Source organism: Manacus candei, unplaced genomic scaffold (assembly GCF_025592945.1).
Source record: "Manacus candei isolate 608988 ecotype Guabito, Panama unplaced genomic scaffold, ASM2559294v1 h1tg000008l, whole genome shotgun sequence".
In the NCBI taxonomy this organism is placed as follows: Eukaryota; Metazoa; Chordata; class Aves; order Passeriformes; family Pipridae; genus Manacus; species Manacus candei.
The window spans coordinates 24,765,600-24,782,762 of NW_026138056.1; the positions used below are offsets into that span (position 1 = coordinate 24,765,600).

At 36.8% G+C, this 17,163-nt stretch overlaps 1 protein-coding gene across 1 annotated transcript in view; it reads left to right on the forward strand.

The window, feature by feature from the left end:
• Nucleotides 1-15,549, forward strand: part of SULF1 (sulfatase 1) — a 121,310-nt gene extending 105,761 nt beyond the window's left edge. Inside the window, exons 16-23 of the mRNA XM_051768451.1 lie at nt 2,225-2,471; nt 4,180-4,276; nt 4,379-4,473; nt 4,896-4,961; nt 5,468-5,640; nt 6,664-6,806; nt 6,911-7,034; nt 13,055-15,549. Coding sequence (XP_051624411.1) covers nt 2,225-2,471; nt 4,180-4,276; nt 4,379-4,473; nt 4,896-4,961; nt 5,468-5,640; nt 6,664-6,806; nt 6,911-7,034; nt 13,055-13,878 — 1,769 coding nt within the window. The 3' untranslated portion in view covers nt 13,879-15,549. The remainder of the gene's footprint in view (nt 1-2,224; nt 2,472-4,179; nt 4,277-4,378; nt 4,474-4,895; nt 4,962-5,467; nt 5,641-6,663; nt 6,807-6,910; nt 7,035-13,054) is intronic.
• Nucleotides 15,550-17,163: the final 1,614 nt, after the last annotated feature.

Genomic DNA, 17,163 nt, shown 5'->3' on the forward strand with positions numbered 1-17,163 from the left:
GCTGAAGGGAATGTACAAGAGGGTTTTAGGACGTGTTTGTTTCTGGTAATGGTTTCTACAAAAGAAGGCTGTTTAAAGAAACCATAATTTTAAACGGAGCAAGTATTTTCTTCTCTCTGCCAAGCAATGAAAGTGAAGTTCTGTAGCTATAGCAATAGAAGTGACCCCGGATTTTAGACTTGGTTCAAGAGCAGGCTGTATTCTCTTGCACTCTAATTAGAATACTAGACTGGGGAATAAAGTAAAGATGGGTCTTTAAAGCAAGAAGATAGTGAAGTCCTATGAGAAGCACAGAAGTTAGAAGATTCTGCACAGATGTCTATGAAATAAGAAAATAATGTCAGTATAATTAAAAATAATTCCTTATCTAGATAATTCCTTATCTAGAGCTCCACTCTGGACGTGAACAAGAATCCCTAGTATTTTTTGTACTTTACACCACAATATTGTCTGTCTTAAGTTGTCTCATTGTTCAGACTAAGTGTTACCCTGATATAATTTCTTCCATTTGTTTAATATGATCTAAGGAACCTCACAATGTGTACAAGCAGACCTCTCCTGGAAAGTCTACATGCCACAGACTACCAGAGTGATTCTCAAACTGGGGAATGTTCCCTCAAGTGATATTTTCAAAGGGAGATAACTGCTGCATACCTTGGAAAGAGGTATTGCCAAGTCACAGCAAGGACTGAATGGGGATTGCAACCAAGGGAAGTTACCTGGGGAGAGAAAGTAGGGAAAGGAGGGAAAACATCTGAAAGAGGCATCAGAAAAAGTTCTTTTGTTATGATTTTCTCCTTTACAACATTCTTATGCTTCCCTGCTCTGTCTCCTCCAAATCAGCTTTATCACTCCTTTGAGTAGTGCAGGGAAAGACTCACGATGAAGAGACATTGTTGAGGGAATGAGGAGTTCAGGCCTCAGTCTTCAGATGACATGTGGATGAGATGCATATATATTCCATCCTTTCAGTCACTTGATTATTAAGTAGTATCATCAAAGGCTGTGAAATGGAAGAGGTTGTCCCATCTGACTCTATGAATGTTTCTGCTTAATTTTATTAAGGACCCTCAGGACAGGGTGGTTTGAATGAAAAGTTGAATCAGACTCACTAACTGCACTTCTAAAAGATTCTTGCAGGAGAGGTTCAGTGTGAGATTCTTAAAGTCACTAACATAAAAACTGTGAGTAGAACTGACACTACCCAACAAAGGCGGTACTTTCTTACAGCTACCATTTTCTGCTGCATGGAGAATTGTTATGTGACATAGGTGTGCTCAGCATAGATGTAACAAATGGAAATGCCCTACAACTGATTTTTTTACAAGACAAATTTTGTATTTCTGGAGATCTCTGTGTGTGGTTTTGCTAGACAGAACATGCTTTGGTATGGTATTGACTGTGCATTTTATCAGCTTAGTTTAAGTCAAGTGCATTTAGCAAAAGAAGTTAAGGTCTTTCAGACTGAGCCCCAACACAGGTTTTCTTGTACATAACATTAAAAATCCCTCAAAGAGTTAATTGTCTCATTAGTCTTACTCACCTATGCAATAACTAAAAGAGCTGCAACCCTACTAAGCTCAGAGCTTTCAAGGGGTGAAAGTGACATAATAAATCTCCTTGTAGCTCTGCAATGAGGCAATTTTTTGGTTATCTAGGACTTGCACACATAAATACAGATGACGTGTGTCAAAGTATATGTACATATAGATACATACAGATACGTATAGACTGATATCTGATGAATTCATACCATTTTAATTCTTACCTTTAAAAAGGAAAAGGTGTTAACTGTTTAAAAAGTCATTTTTATTCTGAAGTGTAAGTCAAACATGTCACATGCCAATTTGCACTTCTTTCACAGTGGTGAAGGGTTTAATTTTCTAAAGTGGTTTGTAACCCTGCGATCTCTGATTTGTGTGTCTCTTTTTAGATACCTGATTTCTGAGATACTGATTTTATTTGCAGATATAGATGCTAATTCTGGCATAAGGTCAGACTAATGTGAAATGCAAACCTTGAAGTGATAGAAATTACATGCTACTCATGAAAGTGAGGGTCACAATGTATCAAAAATCATTAAATATGTTTCTGTAAAGTCAGAGGAAAAATAAGCTGGTTTTACTGAACATCATTCTTGTTCCTTGGGATATGTTTTGTGTTCATGGCGTGGGTCTTGTAGATACATATATACAACTGGAAATGTTTCTTTCCTCTGCTTCAGAATACAAACCCCGATTTGTTCACACTCGCCAAACCCGGTCCTTGTCTGTGGAATTTGAAGGTGAAATATATGACATAAATCTGGAAGAAGAAGAATTACAGGTGTTAAAGACCAGGAGTATCACCAAGCGTCACAATGCTGAAAATGAGGAAGAAACAGAGGAAATTGCTGGTGCTGTTGGTGATGCCATGTTCGCTGATGGTGCTGATGCCATAGGTCAACCCAGCTCTGTTAGAGTGACACACAAGTATGATTGCTTTTTCTGTGTTGTTTTCTTTTCTTCTTCAAATGAAATCTTCGTTTTCTAATTGCGTCCTCACTGTCTCCATACAATATTTAGAAACTTAAAACTGTCATCCTGGATTTTAGATAAACCTGAGTTGTATTTTTTAGGAAGTGGAATCATTTATATTTAGTATATGTATTTTAAAAGGAGGCCTCTAATTTAGGTTTTATTTCTGAGGAGAAGGAGTAGGCATCTCCAGAGAGAGTTTCATCCTCCATATAGAAACATGCATCTTATGATGGATTAATCATCCCGTTAAGCTGATGCTCCTGCTGTTCATTATGGTCTAGGCTACCAGCTTGACATAGGGGCCCAAATTTGAGATGACTGAAATCCCACTCTACATGAGGATAGATTAGATCAGTTACATCATGTTTCTTAATTCTTGGTTGTTTGCAGCCATTCGCATTACCTAAGATACATTAGACCTGTTTATTCAGGCTGAGAGAGCTGGGGCTGTTCAGCATGGAGAAGGTTCTGGGGACACCTTATAGCAGCCTTCCAGTACCTAAAAGGGTCTTGTGATATTTTACATGGGCAGAAAATTATAGGACAAGGAGGAACAGTTTTAAACTAAAAGAGGACAGATTTAGATTAGATTTCAGGAAGAAATTCTTTACTCAGAGGGTAGTAGAGCACTGGAACAGGTTGCCCAGAGAAGTTGTGGATGCCCTATCCCTGGAAGTGTTAAAAGCCAGGTTGAATGTGGCCCTGAGCAACCTTGTCTAGTGGGTGCCCATGGCAGGGAATTTAGAACTAGATGATCTTTAAGTTCCCTTCCAAACCAAACCATCTAGGATTCTATGATCCTGAAGAAATCTACAATCATTTTCCCATCCTGAATGTTGTTTAGATTTCAATTTTTAGCCCTACACTAAATCTGAATGAAAAGGCAAACATCTCAAATTATTTTTTAGCTTAAAAAAGCTAATGTGAGTGATCTGAAAAGCCAGAAAGATGCAGGCAACAAAAATCTCTCTTTAATCCCTTTTATTGCACTTAAAACATAAGTATTTACTTCTTTTTGTCTTCTTTATTTTTTTTTAAGGAAAACATAAAAGTTAGTTTTGAATAGGTAAAAGTCATCCCTTTTTTTACATTGATAATTTCCAATCATGGAATTAATAAAGCTTTAAATAGTTTTCCAGAAAAGTTATTATTTCTCCATAAAGTGTTTTGACCTTTACAGAACACAGCATTGCTTTAGGAATTCTTTGAACAAGGCAAAAAACAGAACAGGATAACATGGGAAGAGATAGGCATCTACATATTTTTTCTGCTGTTCTTCTCAAAAATTAAAAGAAGGGTTCTGCTGAAGCTGGTGGTTAAATAAACAATGGCACATTTGATTAACAAGAGGCTTTAAACTCTGAACAGATTTTTACTTCAGTTTCGATTTAATTTCTAATTGATTAAGAATGTTGATGCATTTTTTTGCTTACCAGGCAGAGAGCATCTGTCATGGATGAGGATTTTTTTTTCCAAAGAAAACAAATGAATGCAATTATTATTATTGAGTTAGCATAAGAGGGCCTGGTCGAGTTTATTTATTTATTAACAGACCATAAAAATTAATTGATTAAGAATGTCAGAAGAAAGAGAAAAAATGGGTAGGCAACTGGGAAATCACTGACCTTCTTTTTTCTGTTTCTTAAACTCATGACTACAGATGTTTTATTCTTCCAAATGACACTATTCACTGTGAGAGGGAGCTGTACCAATCTGCCAGAGCCTGGAAGGACCACAAGGCTTACATCGATAAGGAGGTAAGAGGTATTTTAAAACCTGAATGAAGTCTTCACACTGCTATCTTTTCAAAGAATAATTGAAATGTCGAAATAATTGAAACTCGGAAATATTCTCTGCAGATCGAAGCTCTCCAAGACAAAATTAAGAATTTGAGGGAAGTTAGAGGACACCTAAAAAGAAGAAAGCCAGATGAATGTGATTGTAGTAAACAGAGGTAAGAGAGATGGCATTAAATACTGAAAGCTACACTGTGACTAAGGTCACACATTTTCTAGGGATTTTTGAGTTGGAAAATAAAGAACGTAACCTTTATTGATATTTATAACCATTGTAGGGTACCTGTTTTAGTTAGATACATTTTATAAGTAGAAGCTACTGTGAATCTCAAGAAGATAACTTTTAACTTTTTAAGATTAAATATATTTGTATTCTACTAACATGTTTGAATCCAGCTGTAGTTTTGCTACAACCTAGAATGGGATCATTCACACAGATTTAACTTTCTTACATGAAGTGAAAATTGTAAGTTGTTCTGTATAGTTTCTTAAGAAAATGTCAAAGATAGTATGTTTCTCTTTTGGTTTTGTGGTGCAAATAGTTTCATGACTTAATAATTCCTAATAATTTTTCCTGTAGCTATTACAACAAAGAGAAAGGGGTGAAAGCCCAAGAGAAACTCAAGAGCCATCTTCATCCCTTCAAGTAAGATTGTTATTATCCTCTCATTCTCATAGTTGGCTTTTTGGTGACTGGAGAAATGTAGTTTTGGGATTTGGTGTTTTTTGGTTTGGGGTTTCGTTGGTTTTTTTTTTATCTAGAGAGGAAAGGAGGGGGTGAGGAAAAGTAAAGGTCACATGCAGCAAGCTCTCACAAGAAACATTCAGTAGTTTTGGACCAGTTTGTGAATGCTTATGGATAATATTTTTAAACCTATTGATAGAAAATGGATGAAAATAATTATATCATAAACTGATCAATGGTTTTTAACAAGATTTAGTTGATGGTAAATGCAGCAGTGTATCATTTCTCATGTTTACTGAAGGGAACACCTTGTCACAATAGCTGGGGTGGAAGTTGAGATAGGAGAAAGTCATATTTTTATCCTCACACCTTTAAAAAAACCAGAAAGATATGAAAACTGTTAGTGCTGTTGCTAACCAAGCAGAGACTGTTCTTAGTCAGCTATGCCCAACTTTCTCTCTAAACAGAGAAGCAGCACAGGAAGTGGATGGCAAACTGCAGCTGTTCAAAGAGAACCGGAGAAGGAAGAAGGAAAGGAAGGGGAAAAGGCGCCAGAAGAAAGGAGACGAGTGTAGCCTTCCTGGGCTGACGTGTTTTACACATGACAACAACCACTGGCAAACAGCTCCATTCTGGAACTGTAAGTCTTATGTCTACATGCAGATGTGATCCAGGTTATCCTCTGCTCTTATTACAGTTTTTCCACTTTGTGCAATCAGAGCATTATTTTGACCTTTAGTGTTGTCACAAACTTCAGCACAGGTCTACTTAAACATTTTTATTTCAATGTGTATAATAAACAACTTATCATGAAAAAAATGCACATACTATCCCTTATGAATTCTTCCCATTATTCCCATTTTTTATATGCCAAAGTAATTTTAAAACCACAACTGTGTAGCACTCATGGCATATATGAAGAAAGTATTAGAGCTAAAAGATATTTTAAGTCTCTAAATTTCAGGGTATAAAGAAAACTGTCCTATTGAGGCATGCTTCAACATTTCTCAGTATTCTGCATTAACAAAAAAATTACCTTTCTCATCTTTTGTGATGGAGAAAGAAAAGTGCTTGAAAAGTTTACTTTCAAAAACTTCTTCAAGATCAGGTGATGATTAAGTTACAACATATTTGACTCCAAGCAGAAAATTTGCTAAGAACAACTTTTCATTTGGAGAAAGAAATTGTCTCTTAATGATAATCTGTTCTGATTGCACTAAGACTTCTGCTAATATGTATTTTTTCAGTACATTTTAAAATGTACTTAAAGTAGTCATATGCATGATTTTTGTTATAAAGACAACAATTAAGTTGGCTAATTACTTTTTAACTGTGGAGTTACAAACAGTTATGAAAAGAGTTCTCATATTGCTGTGCATTCTGGCAGTGCTCCAGCAGCAGTCATGGGGTAAAAAAATGTCCCTTTGACACAGTCCATAGTTTAAAGAAGAGCTAATGTGTTATAATACCATTACTGTTTTTATGAAGCTTGTTCAGAAAACTTTGATACTGTTACAGCTAATCACAGTACTCAAATCTAAATAAATCTAAATAAAAATATAAGGCAATGTTTATATTTTATTATTGGAATTAAAGATACTAGTAGAAGAAACAAGCATATTATTTTTCACTGAAAACTAATAACTTGTTTCTTTAATTACAGTGGGCTCTTTCTGTGCTTGCACAAGCTCGAATAACAACACTTACTGGTGTTTGCGAACAGTTAATGACACCCACAATTTTCTCTTTTGTGAGTTTGCAACTGGCTTCTTGGAATATTTTGATATGAACACTGATCCTTATCAGGTAAACCCTGTTCCCTGTTACAAAATGCTGTTCACCAGACTCCTCTAGGGTTTTTTTTATTTCTGTTAACAAATATTGTTTCCCTCCATTCCTCTCTTTCTCAGCTGACCAACACAGTGCACACAGTGGAAAGAGGCATTTTAAATCAATTACACATACAGCTGATGGAACTGCGCAGTTGTCAAGGTTATAAGCAGTGCAATCCCAGGCCGAAGGGACTTGAAACAGGTACAAGATAAACAATAGTGTTTATTTCCATTTTATCTATACTTTTTTCATCTACTTAAGTACTAATTATATGCATGAAGTGTCACTCCCCTAAGTATTGCTCTGAATAGTTTGGAGTGATCCATATACACCTACAGAAAAACATGACCAGGAAGCTTCTTTGTGAGTTTGCACAGATTATTCTCAACAGATATTGATGGCAAACAACAGCATTTGAGAGAAATGCTACAAAAAGGATATCATGTTTTTGGAACTAATCCATAACAAGTACATGCAGATCTTCATAATCATAATTCTTTTCTCTATTGCAGGATTTATTTGGTTAGTTTTTGCCTCCCAGTATCAGGTGAGGTATTAAATCTTGTGTTTACTCAGGTTGCTGTCTGTCTATGCGAACAACTTCAGGCCCTACACCACAACTGAGACTTAACATTGTAAACTTCTAATCACCAGTAGTCTTCATTTTTTTAAGAAAACAATATTTCTTTACAATAGTCTCTGAATACAAAAATAGCTGGTATTTTTTCTTCAAATCACTGGAATTCATTGCACTTAACTTTGGTTGACTGAACATTGCGATTCATTTTCTTTACAGGAACATTCCCTTCTACATAGTTGGTGGTGTTGCATCTTTGTATCTCTTTCTTCATCTACAAATATTTCTCTTTTTTACAATATCTGACAATGGCGGTTTTATTATTTTTGAAAAACTGTGGTTTTTCAGTTCTTTTATATAAAACTTCCAGGAAATCTCTGTTGGACTGCAGCTCTGTCTTTATTTAACACAGTACATTTCTTTTTAGGAATTAGATGCTGTGCATGGAAAACTACATTGTGAATGGTTTTACAAGTTCTAAACACTAACAAAAGTTACTCTTGTATTTTCCTATATCAGGAAATAAAGATGGAGGAAGCTATGATCCACACAGGTATCCACACTTTTTTATTCTACTCAGCAGCTTCTTTCCAAATAATTGCATGACTCCAGTCCATTTCAACTAATGTCTGTATCCTGCCATGTTGCACACAGCATAGCTTTTGATGCATGCATTTTCTAACTACTTTACACTGAACTTGGCCATTGTTTTTTAGATCTACCATTCCGCATTTAACGTAGCTCATTGTCATAGCAAGACTTCATACAGCTCATATTTCATGCCTGTATTTCTTAAATGTTTACCCTAGGAAAATGACACAAAAAGAATCACCTCTTTTGGGTTACTTTCATATTATCGGGTGGATTTTGGATGGGTTGGAGGTTTTTTTCTGGTTTTATTTACGAAATCTATACAGCTGCTTTTTAAATGTAAACCAAATGTGCTTAAAAAGCTTTCTGCAGTACAAAGGGCCTAATCAAACCTATGAAAGTAAAGTAAAATCTTCTCACTGGCTTTAGGAAATGCTAGCAGATGCTGCTTTAAGGAAAAGCAGTGCTCAATATGAGCAGCATGTGCTCAGAAGCCAGCGGGAGACTGTTCAGTATAAGTATGGCAGAAAGATGAGGCTCCTTTGGGCTGGGACCAGATCAGACAAGCATGAAATGAAATTTCTTAAGAAGGTTGTATTATTTGAACTAAGGAAGGGCATCAGGTGAGGTTTTTTATAACTAACACTTGAACCGACATGAAAGTAGGCTGTTTGCAAGTATATTTTTCTGCTTCCAAGTATACTTATTGTATCTACATGTTTATCATGCAGAGGCCTGTGTCTGCTGCTAGAGAAACAACTCAAACATAAAGCAAAAACCTGAAGAGACTGAAAAACCGCAGGTCTTAACAGTACTGCACTTGCTGTTCATTGAGCAGTACTTGTCCTCAGGGTGAAAAACAGATTAGCATCTGTCGAGTGTCATATCTAGACTTGACTCCTTTACACAGTTTATCAGTTTTATGCATTTTCATCTCTGTACGCTTTGGAGGAGTAGCTCCTGATATACACTGCTTACCTGAGAGGTAAACTGGGTCCAAGGGGCATACAACTCTACACAAGACTTTTTTCGCAGGGTCTTCTGAAAAGAACCTTGTCATTAGTTTCCCGCAGCCAGGGAACAATTAAGCTAATATGTTTCAATGTTTTATAGATCTCCAATTTATGCAGCTAATTTTCTTGCAGCCAACTTTGTATCTTCTCACTTGAGTAGTTTTGGGACCTAGGAAAACGATAAGCTCTCATTTGGATTGTATCCCGATGTTTGCATTGCTCGTTACATCCTGGTGGAAACTGGTTACTGCAATGATAGAAAGTAATCCCTATAATTATGCTTTTAAGTCTTTAATTAGAAGGTGTCCATGTAAGCATTCCTCATTTTAACTACAGATCTAACAAAAATGGCATTTTTGAATTGTAGGATTGCATGAAATAGTAGAGCACACCGGATTAATCTTTAAATTATATCTTGCTACACTGTTTAGTAACAAAAACATTTTAAGTTCTGATACCAACAGAACATAAAATAAACATTTTTCTACTGGAATAAATAGCAGGTACAGTATAACGCAAGCATTATTGCTCCAGACACCCAGTTTCTCAATATATGCAGATGCCTGAGTTCAATATTTTGATTCAAACTCCATATTGGTGGAATATGTTTTTCTTTTCTAAAACAACAAAAAAAATTAAATTAATAAAACAAATTTATCGGGAATCATTAAAACCATCTCTTAGAGGATCGTTTTCTTGATGCCTGCAGAGAAACAAATGGAACAAGAAAGGAAGAGCCCTGTGCTGCTAAATTATCTGAGCTGCCCTTTAGGCTTCCTTCAGATCATGCGCTTTCTCCACTCGGACCTGTTTCCAGTTCAAAATGCCATGAGTTGCACTACTTGTGTTGCAAGTAAAACACTGGGGCAACAGGCTGGTATGGAAATAGCCAGTATAGTGCTGATTGCTTAACACAGGGAGAGAGCTTCAGCAGGGAAGAACTAGTGTCACCTCTGTCCTTTGATGGACAGAATGTGGCTCTGCAGGCATAGTTGATAACAGGAGTTGTGAACTGCACATTCCTCTCTCCTCTCCTACTTGTCTGAAGGTTTTCAAAACCACCAAGGATATGATTGTACCTACCTGTCTTTAGTCTCAGAGGAGACATATTCAAATCTCTTCTGAGTTTTGAGACAATGCATCCACAGATGGCATCATAAGACTCCAGGGTATGATAAATGGAGAGCAAAGCTTAACTAATGCTTGATTTAAAAACAAACAAACAAAAAACCAGAATAAGTTTTGCTGTGAACAGTTAGCAACAATTTTTCTCTCTTCTGGGTCTGTGTCATAGCTGAGAAATTCCAAAATATTGGTCAAGGAAACTACTGCCATGCTGTTACTCAAATGCAACTCATCTGCACTTTCCTGTTTTACATCTATTTGTAATGAAATTTCTTACAGGGGAAAACCTTTTCTTTCCTCTCTTCTTCCCTCTGTATGCTTTGATTTCAGTAGGAAAATTTCAGGCTTCCTGCAAGTCGTGGGATTAAGATGTGAGGTAACTTGCTCAGTCAACCAACATAGTCAGCTCTAGGACCTTAAGACTTTGCTTTCCCCTTTATTTAACATGTATGAATACAAGTTACCTCTGTCCTGTGTGTTCTAATGAGCTATTTTCTCCTGCTTGACATGAAGATCAAGGAACAATTCCCAATGCCTTCAGAGCTGTGAAACATCTCTGAAACTGCAGAAACGGTGCCACATTTAGAGGGTAAAAGTTAGATCCAGCGTGAAGAACCATGCAGCTCAGACTTTCTGCTGTTTTGTAGGACTACAACAAACTCCTTGCTGATCCTGCTCCTCCACAGCACAGTCCCATTTCCCTGCTGCAAGGCTCCTGAAAAACCCTGTTCCTCTTCACTGGTCCCCACTGCGCAACCTGCCACTCCAGCTTGCTCACCTCAACCTTCTGTCCCACTGCTGGGGATAGGCAGCAGAGGCTCTTCTGGGCCCAAAGACACTTTTCTGTCTCCTTCTTTGCCCCATCACTGCCCTGGTCCATCCCCAAACTGGTTACCGGTCAAACATCACTCCTGTTTCAGTTTCTGCCATAACACAGCAAATTGCTTTGGCCACTTATTGTCCCTACAGCAGTTTGTTTTCCTATACAGGCTCTAATGTATAAAAGAAAAAAAATTACAAAACTATCAATAGAAAAATAACAGAGAAAAATTTAAATATCATCACATTTGCAGCACAGTTAATATGTTAGAGGGTTTGGTGACTAAATTACCCAAAAAAGCATCCCTGCCTGTGATACCCTTTTTGCCTCTCAGCACTGGAATAGTAAGTCTTCTTTCTTGAAATCTCTGTGGTATTGAATTATCTTTTGTTTCAGGAAACAAATTATCCATATTTGACTTGCCAAGGTGGCTCTTAAGTGGTCATGCCATGATTTCATTTCTCTTGTCTACTTCAGGAAAAGAAAGAAGGAAGCTCTGTCCTAGCTGTTCTACCAAATCCAAAGAGTTTGTGTTTCTTCCTGAAACAGGAAGTTTGCCAAATGTTTGCAAAAAAAAAAAAAAATTCTAGATCTAGATTTGAAAAAAAAGAAAATAATTAAATTTTATGTTATCAAATATTTACAATTGCATGAAGTAAAAAAATAACAAGAGCAAATATTCAGGTGTTTTCAAGTATGGAAAATGATGGCCTTTTGGTGGGAGCAGAATAAGACCCCACATCATAAGAAAATCTCAAAGTTTTTCCCTGACCGTAACGGTATTTTTTTGACTTTCCATATGATGGACTAAATATTGGAGAAATTCTTTGCACTATGAAATCCCAAGATACTAAGAAGCAAAGAATATAATCTGTGATAGACATAAGTTTTATCTTCCGTATGAGAAGATAAATGAGAAAGGGTGACTTAAAATGCAAACAAATTAATGGAGATGCCAAGAACCAACTATAGAGATGAAAAGCTCAATACAAATGAATATTTGAGCTCAGTTCACACTGTTGGACAAATTTGTCACTTCTCCTGACAGACATTTGCATTTCCTGATTAGTTTTTCCTTGTAGACCACTTAGTTGATAAAATCTTTGGACTGAACCCAGTCTACACAGTGAATTAAATAAAACAGTGCTGTTCTGTGTTACTCGTCAATATAAAATAGGCTTCACACAACAGTTGATAATCTGAGAAACTATAGTTACAGTAGTGACTTTTTAAAATACTTTGGAAATGGGTTTCCTTCATGTCTTTGCATTTTCTGGCTGTGATCAGTAAAAAATGCAGCTCCATTGCTACTTTTAGACTCATATCTATGCCCTTTATTCAGACTTACTATCTGATAAGGCTGTTGGATATTTTCTTTGAAAGTTTTTTAAAAAAAAAAACAAACCTTAAGAAGATTCTCTATCTGTGTATATTTTAACACTATTTTATGAAGTGGTGCAGTCCTATAAATTAATTCACACCAATTTTTTACAGCTCTTATTTCCCCTAATTGCTCCATATAAATGAAAATCAATGTTTACAAAATAGATAAAAATCACCTTTTGCTATCATTTATTAAATAAATTGTGTCTGATTAGTTTGTAGATCTTATTTCTTAAGCTACCTAGAAACCAAATTCACGTGGGCATTGAAGTTCAGGTCACCAGTGGCTTTCAGAGTTCATCCCATCTTTTATACTTAACCATTGTTTGGTTATTGCATATTTTGCTGCAGTGTTCAGGAGAGGTGAATTTGTCTATTGAAACACCTTTCCTACCTTGAAATATCAGAGGAAAGAATTACCTCTGAATGCCATCACAAAGCCCCACTAGACCAGATTTTATTCTTTTTTACTCAGCCCAAGAATGTAGCAGAAGACAGGGGCGTTGTTGCTGTGTGTTTAGCAAGAGCTGTGAATGTATCCAAGGCCAGAACCATTCATGTGATGACAGAAGAGGTGGAGTGTCTTACATTTTGAGCTACCTGCTTTATGAACAGTGGTGCTTTCAAGCAAATTGGAGTAGAAGCACATATGGAAGCTTTGCTTGCACTTTTAATAGTGTTCACCACTAGGCTTTATTCTTTCTTTCAACAGAGGACAGTTATGGGATGGATGGGAAGGCTAACCTGCCCAGTTTCACTGGCGACATTGACTGGCAAGGACTGGAAGACTTGTACAGTGTGAATGAAAGTGTATATGAATACAGATACAACTTTAGACTTAGTCTGGCTGACTGGACTAATTACTTGAAGGATGTAGATAGAATGTTTGCACTGCTGAACAGTTACTACCAGCAAAATCAAACAGACAAGGATAATACTGCTCGAAGCAATGGGAATGGGGACGAATCATCCACGCCTTTTACCTTGGTGGAAATGACTTCTGCTGAAGAATCGAGCGGCCTGACTGCAGAAGAGTTGCAGCTGATTGTGCCAACGGACTTTGCAGCCCTTGCTTTGAGCACAGTGACTTTAAGTCAGGAGAGGAAACTTGAATTAAACAATGATATTCCTGAGAAAAGTAGTTTGACTGACGCACACTGGAAAAATAGTCATCAAGCTGAAAAATGGATGGAGGATAAAGAATCGGACCGTTTTGATATGGATTTCAGTGGAAATGGTTTGATAGAGTTGGAGTCCCGTCACACCTTTATGCTACAGCCCATCAGCATTCCTCAAAAAGACGCTCATCAGGATAGTGACACTATGGAAGATATATTTGAGGATCAAATGTATCTTCCCATGAGGTCTGATGAACCCCTCGTTCATCAGGCTGTAAACATATCCATTAGGGATTCACCTATCAGTACCCAGAAAGCAGGAACTTTCTTAAAAAAAACAGAACAGAGTCTTGCAGAAGAAAGTTCACAAATCCTAAATGTAGAAGGCAGTGCCTCAGCTCCACTCTCCTTGGATTAGATCCAGTTGTAAACCATTAAATAAGTTCTCCTTTTTCTTATTAGCAAACTAATAAAGGTAATCATGGCAACTGACATTCCATGTTTATTGTAGATACATTTTGCAGCTAAATTGAGCCCAGTTCAGTATTTGTCTGTGTGCATTTTCTTTTATTTACATGCACATGCTTTCACTGTAATTCTCCCCACTGGGAAGCAAGATTTCCAGTTTTTCATTAAAAGAAACAGTGTTAACTTGGAAATGGGAAAGCTAAAAATTATTTCTTCGAAGAGGATGTCCAGTTACTTTCTCTATTTCCAAATGATCCCACCATGAATGAGTGTTTCATTTCACCCAATATGCCTGCACAATGTCTTTCTCATCAATTATTTTAACCACTGGCAATTCTTACTGTCACACTTTCAAGTAAAATGCACTTTTAAAATCTGTATGCCATACCATTTATGAATCTAATACCTTACAGGTTCTTAGTTTGCTCGTTGTTTCATGAAATTGTGAAACCAATAAATAGATTGACAGGAAAGAGGTATACAGAATGGATTGAGGAAACAGACTCTTTGAGTATTATTTTAGCAAAAATATTGCATGTTTTTGTTACTTTAATTAAATTTACTCTCAGAAAGGTATGGCTAATGATTGTTAACTGTAGAAGGATTTGTTTAAATTGGATTGTTTCCCTATATGTTGATACTGTCAGTATTAAAATTCCATTAATTTTTTTGACTTTTTTTTTTTGCTGATACTGGTAAAAAGGGTTACATCAATAGATAAATGCTTTTATCACCCCACCTGATTTTTATTATTCTGAACAATATCTTGAAAGCATTATCATTTTGAGTCTTAAATTCTTTCTTTGTTTTGAACAGGCATAAAAGGGAATGATAAAATCATATTAGATTTCCATTATTTTAGAAACAAAAGGCACACGAGGTTAAAAAATAGTAGCTTAGATAATTTTTGTTGTATTCTAAATTTTTTCTTGAACTTTACCAAACATTAAATTTTACGAAGTATAATACCAAAATGACTTTGAAAATCTGTATTACTCAAAACTTAATATTTTCCCTTGCTTTTTTATAAATTTCTAAATAATTAGCACAACAACAACAGAGAATTACCTCAAAAGATGTAATTCCATAGTGTCCAACTCACGGGTGTTTCCTATCTCTTACATGTTATTTAGTGTAGTGAGTATTTTTTGGCTATTGCAAGCACTGCAGGTTAAACTTACATTCATTACATTGTATTTTAAGTTGAAACTTTTTAAAAAGGAGATTCTTTTAGTAGCATTAATAATTTTAAGAAGCAGTCTTTTTGATGGACTCTGTAAATATGTTAAAATTACTAGTTCTTTATCTGATGTATGTGTCATGGGCTGATTGATAGAAAAACATATTTATGGTCATGAATGATGCTATTTGTACATAGGTTTTAAGTTACTAGGATATAAACTGTGTTTTTAAATCTTGTATAATATTTCTGTGATACTTTTATAGTACAATTCTGGCTTCGGGAAAGTCTAGAAGCAATATTTCTTGAAATAAAAAGTGTTTTACTTTACCTGCTTCAGAGAAGTCCAGATGATCCAATTTTCCTCCTAAATAAGTTTTATTTTAAAAGTATGTTAACAGTTCGAGTTTTAAGAATCCACATTTAAAGCAACGGGTAACAAAATAACACACAACATTCTGTTAGCTATAAATTATTCCTGGAGATGTGAATAATATATATTTCTTTGTTTAAGACATGCTGTGACTTTATGTTTTTTAATTCCAAACTCATCTGATCCTTTCTTCCTGGAAGTCAATGCACCGAGCTGCACAACCAGCAGTTCCCAGAAGTCAGGCAACATTACATAAAGCCATGTCCTGCTTTGCTGCTCTCTCTCCTCCCTGCAGAGTTCTCCCTGTGACAGCAAAGCACAGTAGACAGGACACACAGGGCTTAGCAAGAGTGGACCACAGATCTTTAGCCAGGAGGAGTGTCTCGTTGTACAAGAGTCATCACAAAAAAGAATTTAGGTTTCAAAGTAAACTCCCTCACTCCCTCTTACTTGCACTCTGTGTTTGTTCGACAGGCTGTGAATAAGATTAGCTTCATACCCAAACTCAGCCTCTGAATCTGTGCTTTTTGAACTCTTCTTTCTTTTACATAGTCCTTGGACACTGATGCTCCGGCCAGTGTGAAGTGACAGATGAAATTTGTGGGAATCAGGAAAGAGGGTGAACCTAAGTGTTCAAAAAGCAGTCATTGCAGTGCCAGATAGACCCTGAGAGATGTCTGCCCTGGAAAGCACACTGGGAAGTACAGGGTGCAGAGTAGGCTGAGCCAGTGAGTTTGGGAGGACTTGAAGGACAAAGGCAAATTGAAGCAAGGTCCCATATAACTACCTTTCCTATCTTTTGCAGGGAATTATCCAGCACCAACAGTGTGCCCTACATTCTTTGGAAGAGCTCTTTGAAAGAACCAAGCAAGATGTTTTCTTCTCTCTTAATGCTTAGGCAGAGATAAAGAAGGGTATGGTGCAATAGTGTGGTCCACCCATTCACTTGTCCTTCCTTCTTACCTGAGAACTTGAAGTACTCACTTAGGAAATGGAAACTTCTAGGACAGTGCTCAGTCTTCTAAGCTATCAGAAGCTTAGACAGTGCCCTATCTTCTAAACTAGGTGGGAGCCTTTTTTACAGCTCTCTTGCAGGAGTGTGGAGGAAAATATAAAACACTCATTCTGTAGCCAAGAGGTACAGAGAGCAATGAATTCTGATCCTTGCTCTCTTGGAAACATGCATCAAATATAAAACTAGGCCAAGTTAAAGAGGGCAAAATCTGTCGTATCCCTAAGTATGCATCCTAAGCAGTGTGTTGCTTTCAGAATATCTTTTGCATTTCTTTCTGTACAGTACTTCTTGTCCTGTAGCTGAAGCGTTGAGTCCATGAGCAGCACATGGTGTCACTGTCAGGAAGCTTTTACAGGCATTAGGCAGTTGCAGGCTCAGGAACAAAACAAGTGCCTAAATCTGACTTCATCAGCAAGCACTCAAGGCAAGGGAAGGGTTGAGAGGAGGACGTTCTTGGCTTTTTCTGATCTGCAGAGCAGTGGCAGGTGTGTCTATTCTGTTCATTACTTTCTGAAGAGCGCCTGGAGCTGAAGAACTTTAAGGCTTACACATCTTTGGGAGGTACCAATGTTATGTGAAAAGTTTCTCCTAGAATTTAAAATAGGGCGGCCAGTATTGTCCTCACACCCTTGGACGGCGTGAGACACTTTCTGAGACCTAGCAACTG